This window comes from Neltuma alba, unplaced genomic scaffold (assembly GCF_004799145.2).
Source record: "Neltuma alba isolate B1F8T4 unplaced genomic scaffold, ASM479914v2 tig00011026_pilon, whole genome shotgun sequence".
Classification (NCBI taxonomy): Eukaryota; Viridiplantae; Streptophyta; class Magnoliopsida; order Fabales; family Fabaceae; genus Neltuma; species Neltuma alba.
Window position 1 is genome coordinate 9796 of NW_021635777.1, and position 10136 is coordinate 19931.

General features: G+C 32.5%; 2 protein-coding genes across 2 annotated transcripts; one reads left to right on the forward strand and one right to left on the reverse strand.

Annotated features, from left to right (window-relative positions):
* Positions 1 to 1435: 1435 nt before the first annotated feature.
* Positions 1436 to 2264, reverse strand: LOC114760829 (protein AE7-like). Its single transcript, XM_028950120.1, has 4 exons — positions 2135 to 2264; positions 1933 to 2048; positions 1744 to 1836; positions 1436 to 1450 (listed from the first exon to the last, which is right to left on the reverse strand). The coding sequence occupies exons 1-4, from the start codon at positions 2262 to 2264 to the stop codon at positions 1436 to 1438; spliced, it is 354 nt and encodes a 117-aa protein (XP_028805953.1).
* Positions 2265 to 5898: 3634 nt separating this feature from the next.
* Positions 5899 to 7651, forward strand: LOC114760832 (probable mannitol dehydrogenase). Its single transcript, XM_028950122.1, has 5 exons — positions 5899 to 6048; positions 6151 to 6264; positions 6341 to 6854; positions 6966 to 7119; positions 7222 to 7651. The coding sequence occupies exons 1-5, from the start codon at positions 5948 to 5950 to the stop codon at positions 7428 to 7430; spliced, it is 1092 nt and encodes a 363-aa protein (XP_028805955.1). The 5' UTR covers positions 5899 to 5947; the 3' UTR covers positions 7431 to 7651.
* Positions 7652 to 10136: the final 2485 nt, after the last annotated feature.

Below are 10136 nucleotides of genomic sequence, written 5' to 3' on the forward strand. Positions count from 1 at the left end.
TAATTTTTATTAGATTCGCCTGTGTTAATTTGTTTTGATTATGGAAGAAAGGAATGGATTGCTTCCACACCTACTTAATTGAATTTAAATGTTCGTGACTCTCTGAGTTCACTGTGGAAAAGTCAAGCAAGTTTATTACATGTATGTATATGTAGATGCATATAAAAATACGCGTAGATTACCTACTATATATATGCTACCTCAGACATCCTTAATATACTAGCTAGTTAGAAATTGATTTTGATCCTAAATGTAAAATCTCAATCCATTTTATCCCTCAAATTTATAATGCATTCTCTAAAATATCCTTATTAATTATATATGTCAAATTGTTTTGATTCAAGGTAACCATAATTAAAAAGGGTATTTTAGAAAAATCAATTCATATTTGTTACGAATAACTAACTTAACTAATTTTTGTAATCTACTCAAAGTAAATCTTACTCTCTCTGGTTCTAAATATAAGACCCTTATATACACTAGTATAAGGGTTTTATATTTAGAATCAAAGGAGTATATTAAGAATTTGATGTGATGTAATACAAGAAAAAAGGGATACAAAATAAAGTCTGAAATACAAATCTTATCCAAGCTTGCCACATGTTACTCATACCTAATCCAACCTTCCTACACATAGACGGACCTTGCCTCCTAATAGTTAAGAATGTGTTGTTGCATAGTTAAGGTAGCCTGCTGAAAGTTATTGATGGAAGCTAGATTAGTAATTATGCCAAATTTCACATGCGAGAATGAATGCTAACAGTGTCAACAAAATCTCTTACCAAAAAAAAAAAAGTGTCAACAAAATCAATATGTGGGGTCAAACTTTCAAGCCACATGCAACATCCTAATGCAATTAATTAGTAGACCTATAAATTAACTAATTAAGAACAAGTCCAAAGAATTTTTTTTATATTCATTTTATGTCATCAGGGGGACAAGGACAATTCCCCAATAAGTCATGGGAAATCTGTTCCTCAACTTGCTAGATTTGGACAATTTTGGGGGTGGGGGGGGGGGGGGAAGACTTTAGTTTGGATATGACGGTAAAGAATATCTTTATAATATTTCATTTAAATTTAGTTTAAATTATTCCTATGATAGCAAGAAATAATATGTAGTACAGTAAGCATATTTATTAGTATTATTTCTATGGGGTTAAACAGTAAACATTTTTTATATTTCTAAAGTACATGAATAATACCCATTTGTAATTAATACACTTGATTAGTGAGGATATGTTAAGAAATACAACACCTATTTATTATAAATAACTAGTTTAACTTATTTTCTTAATCTACTCAAATTAGTCAACTAATTGTTACATTTAGAACCCGAGATAGTATAATGGTAAAAGCAAGCAACCACAATGATATTGAATCAAACAGAATGTTATTGCATGTTGCATGGACCCACAGGTCTATCTGTATTGCTTTCACTTTTCTGAAATCTAATATGACAAGCCACATTCACAATATGGCATACTAAGGGGTGTTTGGCAACCCTCAAAAGAACTTTTTAGAAGCATTTTTCTGTAAAACAAGACAAATTTCTTCACATATTTACTTTGTAAACCGTAAAAGCATTTTAAAAACTATAGTTTGGTTTCCATACAAACACTCCCTAAGATTTTCAATGCATACATGAGTCAAGAGTCAAGACGCAATTTTCCACAACAATTTTGTCGGTACAGTAGATTATTAGCCCGAAAAAAATTAGCAAGCTGCAAACAGATATCGATACCTTGCAGCGTGAAGGAAGGCTCCTCATGAGTTTCACCCGTAGGCGTAGACCTATGGGACTCGGCACGGCACAATATTCAAGTGTAGGAGTAAACTTAACCCAAACGCAAAGCACCAGAATCCCAAATAACAAGGAAGTTTCGACAGACATAATTAAGGCCAAAGAGCGAGAGGGGAAAGATGAACGAACGGTGCGATACCCCACATAACTATGCTGATCATCAAGTTCAATCGCATCTTCAGTTATTACTCTGAGCTCTTCCAAGGAATTTGGATACTCTGGGTCTCTAATATCCCTTATGTGATTTCAGAATGTTAAGCAAACTGACCTTAAAATTGCAAAAACAGAAGCACACAAAACATACATATAAATTGATGGTTGAAAAGAATATCAAAAACTCCTTGTTGATCAATCGGTTCCGGAACATCGTCATCAGCGAAGGTGGGCGTAGTGCGAGCTCGGCCCTCTCTCTTAATCTTTTCGTAGATGATAGGATTAGCATTTATTAAGCCAGACACCATTTTGCAGGTCAAGGTAGAGAACTCACAAATTAGGGCAACAAATGAGACGAAGGATGCAGTTGGAGGGCGATCGGAGCTCTGGATGCGATGTAAACGGCGAGTATAGGAGAAATTTTGAAGAACAGGATGTAACTTTTCGGATGGGCTATCCCGATTTGAGATTTTATACTTTAGGGTTCAATTAAGAAATTGCGAAAAACAATTACTCCGAGAATATGATTTTGCTGTCATAGCGTTCTCATCTAATTGCTGTTTACTAATAATTTTAAGTTTTTCTTTTATTTTTTCACCTGTATAAATATAATTTAGAGATTTTAATTAAGTTATGGCAAATTTACTTTTTCTTTATGATCAAAATGGAAAATTTACTAAATACTTGGCATAAACATCAAATTATATAAAATCTCTCTCAAATTGTAGGTCACATAAATTCAGTTAAATTATATAAAATCTCTCTTACGTTTACTTTTCAGATTTACTTTTGTAGTCTTGTACAGCTTGCATTCTCTTTTGAGCAATGGATTCAGTTTCGATTAAAAAAAAAAGCAAAATTCTTTTTCTAACTTCGATATTTATGCAGATGATTCCACATTATTAAAAAAAATTAAATACTTTTAATCTTTTATTTTTTAATATATTTGTAAGTTGTTCTTGAACTGTTATTTGATTTGATGTGACTTACTTTTGATTGGTGTATTTTCAAATAAAAATATTTTTAAAAAAAATATTTTTATTTGAAAATTATAAGAGCTAAGCATATCGTTATCTCCACCATTGGCAGCCTCATCTTCTTCTCAAAAATATTTTCATACAAGTCAAGAGAAAAAAATTTTACATACTTATTTATACATCATAAAATTATTTTGAAAAAGCTAATCGAGACGTTAACAAGTCCGCTAATTGATGATTTATCAAACCTATTACTGATAGCCATGAAGAAAAGAAGCTTCATATAAGTTTTCACTTCAAAATTGGAGAAAAATATTAAGTGCCGCCGCCACGTCCTTTTAACTTCCTGCATGATGATAGCCGTTATATTACTGGGAAGAAAATTACCAGTTCTAGTCCAACATAGATTCCATGAACCTGAAAAAAAAAAATTCAAAAAACCCGTTTAAAATAATTTATAAACAATTTTTTAATCGTAATTTATGAAATATGAGGTAAATAACAAGAGTTTTGTCCTGACTTACATGGAACGTGTTTATAAATAATTTGAATGGTGATACCAAATAAGAAAGACGTTTGACAACATATATAAATAAAATTCAGATTGATATTATTCCGATCATAACAAAAAATGAAGACACAACATTCAATGTATGTAAGGATGGACAAAATGGCATCGTCCTAATTTGTACCAATATTTTTCCAATAAATTAATTTTGAAGGAATATTTAGCATTATGCAAAATAAGATCAATTTAACTAGACAAAAAAGCAAGTATTAAAGTGTTGAACCCTATTAAATCATTATATAAAAAGTTGCTCAAAAATGTTAAACTAAGTATTGGGGATGATGTTATTGTTTAGAAGGCAGTTGTCGAAACCTTTAGTATTCTTTCTGTTATTCGATTTTTAATATAAGATCTACTTAATTAATTCAATTAGATTAAAAAATTTGAGTAAATTAATTATTTATAAGAAATATGATTTTTTTTTTCTAAAACATCATAATTATCTTTCTTAATATCTTCTCTCCATTTTCTACTTAATTATGGTTGAAAAAGTATCAATATGGGTAATTTAGAAAAAACTAATAAATATGAAAAATAAATCTTACATTTTGGATTAAAGCTCGACTCAATAATTAGGTCTTATATACATTAAAAATCAAAGGAATAATAACTTGAAATAATTAATTAGTTAGTCCCCATGATTAATATGTATATTTTTAAAATGCTTCAAAAGCACACGAATCGGCCTTTTATATATATATATATATATATATATAGTTATCACTTATGTTAATTAGTTGACTCAATTAATTTAAAAATCAACTAATAAGTTAAATCAAACACTCATATAAACAAATAGAAATGTTGAATTGTCAATATTTTTAAGTGACTTCCTAACTAGACGTGAAGATGATATTTTCACTATTTGAAAATACATTATTTTGATTTGAATCTTTAATTGTAACATTCATACACTTAAAAAAAAGCTCACCCGGACTGACTCAAAACATACTTAATTATTTGTAGTGGGTATTATTAACTTTCTGTAACATTCATATCACATGTTCAAATTTAAAACAAACAAACAAAATAAAGGTTTTAACGATAAAACATGTATTAAAACAAAATTTTGACTAATTAATACTACCTTCTGTCCTTAATAAAAGACATCGTCTGATTTTTATTTTAGTCTTAAATATAAGATCTCAATCTACTTTATCTCTTATATTTATCCATTTTTTTAAAATAATATTTCTAATAACGGTACATTCTAGCTAACACACTTGATTAATAAATATATTTTAAAAAAGATAACAGTTATTTATTATAAATAATTAATTTAACTTATTTTTTTAATTTATTCAAATTAATCAACAAGCTCTTATATTTAATACTGGAGTTAGCATGTACTACCTCCGGTCCTTAATATAATACCCTATTTGACTTCTATTTTGGTCCTAAATATAACACCCCAATCTACTTTGTTTCTCATATTTATATATTTTTTTTCAAAATAACCCTTCTAACAATAATAATTCTAATCAATACACTTGATTAACAAGGATATTTTAGGAAAGACAACACCTATTTAGAGCAAATAACTAACTCAACTTACTTCTTTAATCTCTTCAAATTAATCAACTAACTCTTATAATTAGGACCGGAAGTAGTATATTACTGCAGCAAGAAGATTGTTACCCGGGTCAAACTTCGTTATCATTAGAATTTCACCCACTTCTTGTTTTTTCCCCCTGATCATCATTAGAATTTCATTTGACCTGCAAATGCTTTTGGACTCGGATTCTCTCCACCGTCCTTTCCTTATCCTCCCCTCCATTATTCTCCTTTTTGGGCCCTCTACAATTATTGAGTCAAAATTTCAATAATCCATATTTAATATTTTATAAAAATAAATATTATTATAAAAAATAGATAAATAAATTTAAATAGTTAAAATCCAATTTAAATAGTTCACAATAGCATACTTTTATTATAGAACAAATTTTTTTTAATTTTGTTACACAGTTGTAAACTGTTCATATTCTATTTTAACCGTTTAAATTTTTTATCTATTTTTTAATCATATTTATTTTTATAAAATATTAAATCTGAATAGTTGTGAAGGAAAAAAATTAAAAATGAGAGTAAGGAAGGAAAAGAGGATGGGGAGGGTATCTTGGAGTGGATCCAACTCCTACTTGTTCGTGTGTTTGCCAAGAAACGGCTGAACTTCCTTTCTCCTTTTTTTAGGGCGCATGTCGTCGAAAAGTTAAAAGACAAAATAAAACAACCTCGTCAGCAGTGACGTCACGTGTGCGTCATCGATTTCGTCAACCCCAAGTCACCAACCCTCCCCTTCTCACTCATAAATAAGCACCACCACCTTCGATCCTTTCTCGTACTTACTCCTCTCTCTCACTAAGCTCACTCTCACTGTCTCTTTTCTGTCTGCTATACTCTCTGATCTGTCCATAATATTCTCGTTGTGATCTGTTTGAGCGTTGAAATGGCCGTAGCACAAGCTGAGTTTGAGCATCCCAGGAAGGCCTTCGGATGGGCTGCTAGGGATTCTTCTGGCCTTCTCTCTCCTTTCAACTTCTCTCGAAGGCATATATAAAAATTCCTTCATTATTCAATCTTTTGCATCCTTATTATTCCCTTCTTCATTTCATCCTTAACTAACATGAACTTTCTATTTCGTTTTTTCAGAGAAACCGCAGACAAAGATGTGACTTTCAAAGTCCTTTACTGTGGAATATGCCATTCCGACCTCCACATGCTCAAGAACGACTGGGGCTCTTCCGTCTACCCACTCGTACCTGGGTACGTACATATGCCCAATATGTATATATAAACCTCTGCGAATGTTTGAAAATGAAACTCATTAACTTCGATACAGGCATGAGATTGTTGGGGTGGTGACGGAAGTTGGAAGCAAGGTGGACAAGTTCAGAGTTGGAGACAGAGTCGGTGTGGGATGTTTGGTTGGTTCGTGCAGATCCTGCGGAAGTTGTTCTGACGATCTTGAGAATCACTGTTCAAAGTATATTCTCACATATGGAGCCGAGTACGTGGATGGGACTATCACATACGGAGGTTACTCTGATTTTATGGTTGCAGATGAGCATTTCGTGGTTCGCATTCCAGATGCTTTGCCTCTTGATTCTGCGGGTCCTCTGCTTTGTGCCGGGATCACTGTGTATAGCCCTTTGAGGTACTTTGGTCTGGACAAGCCTGGCCTTCATGTGGGTGTGGTTGGTCTCGGTGGGCTTGGCCATATGGCTGTCAAGTTTGCCAAAGCCTTTGGAGCTAAGGTCACTGTCATAAGCACTTCTCCTAACAAGAAGAAGGAAGCCATTGAACATCTTGGAGCTGATTCCTTTATTGTCAGCCGTGAGCAAGATCAGATGCAGGTGAATGTATATTTTTGTGTGCTGATGTATATAATCATAATATACATATATTATAGATAAGACCTTATTCATTTGATTTATTAATGTCATCTTTATTTGTACTCTGTGCAGGCTGCGGTGGGCATCTTTGATGGCATAATAGACACAGTTTCTGCAGTGCATGCTCTTTTGCCTTTGATCGGTCTACTGAAGCCAAACGGCAAACTTGTGTTGCTTGGTGCGCCTGAGAAGCCTCTGGAATTGCCAGTATTTCCTTTACTTTCGGGTGAGTATAAATGGAAAACGATTAAATAATAATAAACTGAAGAATATTATTGATTGAAAGGTGAAATTGAAATGCTCTAACAATATATATATGGATTGGCAGGGAGGAAGATAGTGGCCGGAAGTGGAATTGGAGGGATGAAGGAGACGCAAGAGATGGTAGATTTTGCAGCCAAGCATAACGTGAGACCAGACATAGAAGTGATTCCAATGGATTACGTGAACACTGCAATGGAGCGACTGATTAAAGCTGATGTTAGGTATCGTTTTGTGATTGACATTGGCAACACAATGACGAAGCCAACCTCTTAAGAGATCTGCATCCATATATGCATCATTCGAGATTTATGGGAAGAAAAATAGCGAGTCAGTGCTGATGAGAGTTGATTTGGAAGCGTGCAGAATCATTTATAAATGTTGCTTGTATTGGTATTACTCAGCCTACTGTCATATTGATTTGAGGAGTGTGTATGTTAGATGTCTTATTTTGTCTAAATAAACAAACGCATGAAGGTTTAGTTGTTGCTTTCCAATTATTATTAGATCCGACTGTGTTAATGTGTTTTGATTATGGAAGAAGGAAATGGATTGCTTCCACACCTACTTAATTGAATTTAAATGTGCGTATGACTCTCTGAATTGACTGTGGAAAACTCGAGCAAGTTTATTAAATGTATGTATACGTAAATGCATATAAAAATACCTGTAGCTAGATTGCCTACTTTATATATACTACCTCCGACATCCTTAATATAAGAGTTAACTGTGGATTATCCCCCAAATTTGTAATTCATTTTCTAAAGTTTTTCTATTAATTATAAATGTCAAATTGTTTTTATTCAAAGGTAATCATGATTAAAAAGGGTACTTTAGGAAAATCAACTCATCTTTGTTACAAATAACTAACTGAACTAATTTTTTTAATCTACTCAAATTAGTTGAATAGATCTTATATTAAAACTTCGAGGTGATATAATACAAGAACGGAGGGATACAAAATAAAGTCCGAAATACGAGTTTTGCAATTCTAATACATAAAATGAGTAACATTTTGATATCTTATTTACAAAAAAGGTTTATTTTTAAATTTTTTTAATGATTTTTTAAACACTTACCTCTTTAAATGGTTAATTTCTTCTTAACTTAGAGTGCTATATCTTGAAAAAAATCATAAAAAATTAAAAACTAAACCCTTTTTTGCAAATAAGATATCAAAAATGCTACTCATTTTTTGTGAATAAATAGAATCGCAAAGAAAACATTGGGAAGAACCCCAAAATTAAGGGGAAGCCGGGGGCAGCATCCCAAGGGCAGCTGACACCCCCCCCTCACATTTCATGTTGCAGTTCGTATAATAGAAATTAACATGGTGCATGGGTTATGGTTAGGAGTAAGCACAGTTGGTAGTATTATATCATCCAACAGACTTGTACATTGGCTTTTCATCATCATATATTAAAATGTGTGTGTGGTGTGTGTCCTCTGTTATGCAAGAGACAACCTGCGATATTCAAGAAAAATTTCCACTTTTCTGAAATGTAATGACAAGCCACATTCACAATATGGTATACCAAGAATTTCAACGCATACATGAGTCAAAAGTCAAGACCCAATTTTCCACACAAATTTTTTGTCAACACATTAGATTATTAGCCCAACAAAAATGGAAAGTTGCAAACAGATGTCGGTACCTTTTAGAGTGAAGGAAGGCTTCTCATGAGTTTCACCCGTAAGCATAGACCTATATGATTTAAGAATGTTAAGCAAACTGATCTTAAAATTGCATAAACAGAAGCACACAAAACACACACACACACACATATATATATAAATTGATGGTTGAAAAGCATATCAAAAACTTCTTCTTGATCAGTCGGTTCCGGAACATCGTCATCAGCGAAGGCGGGCGTAGTGCTAGCCCGGCGCGCTCTCTTAATCTTTTCGTAGGATGCCATTTGCCGATTAATGTAGAGAACTCACAAATTAGGGCAACAAATGAGACGAAGGATGCCGCCGGAGGACGATCGGAGCTCTGGATGCGATGTAAACGGCGAGTATAGGAGAATTTCGAAGAACAGGATGTAACTTCTCGGCTGGGCTATCCCGATTTGAGATTTTATACTTTAGGATTCAATTCAAAATTTTGGCCAAAAAAGGGTTCAATTTAGAAAATGCGAAAAAAAATGAAAAATACTCCCATATCAGGATATTTTTTTACCTTGCCATATCAGAATTGATTTTGCTGATATCAGAATTTTAAGTTTTTTTTTTTAACCTGTATAGCTTAGAGATTGTAAGTTATGGTATCTATTGAATAAAAATAATAAAAAATGAAGCTGAGCCATTTCTAATCATATTGTGGCTCCTCACTCAATTTAAGGCATGTCTGGGATCGATTGGTTGACAAGGGGAAGGCAAGGCGCCGCGTACCCGCCAGGTCTTGGGCTCGATTCCTCGTAGTGGCACCCACGAGATTAGTCTGGCCGTTGTGCTGGATACTCGGAGTTAGCGATAACATCCTACTCAAAAAAAAAAAGGCATGTCTGGGATCGCGTTGGACCATACCAAACGCTTATTTGAAGGATGAAACGAACTTCTTCCTAAAATTATTGTTTGGGATCACAATGGAATAAATGGGGCTTTTCATGAAATAGTCAGATTGAATGAAAACTCAAAATTGTTGCTTCTCAGCTACATCATGGAGAGAGAAACGTGGAGAGACAAAAATAAAGATGAGAAAAGAAAAAGGTACTTAATGGCCTCACTTAATTCAATATTTTATTTTATAAAAAAATTATATGAAAAAAAAATAAACTAATAAAATTTAATTTGGAGAGTTTACTTCTAATAATTTTTTTTCCTTAAAATAGTAATATTATATATATAACTTCTTGCTAATAATAAATTAATTCTTTTTACTTTTAATAATTTTTTATTTCCGTACCTCTTTCAAAATATTCACATTATATACAATTTCTTTTTAATAATAATTATTTTTTTATTTTTAATAATTTTATA

Excerpts from the sequence above, each read along its gene's own strand:
- LOC114760832 (XM_028950122.1), top strand. The coding sequence starts at position 5,948 with ATGGCCGTAGCACAAGCTGAGTTTGAGCATCCCAGGAAGGCCTTCGGA. Across the intron at positions 6,049-6,150 it reads CCTTTCAACTTCTCTCGAAG|AGAAACCGCAGACAAAGATG; the intron begins GCATATATAAAA and ends TCGTTTTTTCAG. Across the intron at positions 6,265-6,340 it reads GTCTACCCACTCGTACCTGG|GCATGAGATTGTTGGGGTGG; the intron begins GTACGTACATAT and ends ACTTCGATACAG.
- LOC114760829 (XM_028950120.1), bottom strand. The coding sequence starts at position 2,264 with ATGGTGTCTGGCTTAATAAATGCTAATCCTATCATCTACGAAAAGATT. Across the intron at positions 2,049-2,134 it reads TGATCAACAAGGAGTTTTTG|ATCACATAAGGGATATTAGA; the intron begins ATATTCTTTTCA and ends TAACATTCTGAA. Across the intron at positions 1,837-1,932 it reads GTTATGTGGGGTATCGCACC|TTTACTCCTACACTTGAATA; the intron begins GTTCGTTCATCT and ends GTTTGGGTTAAG.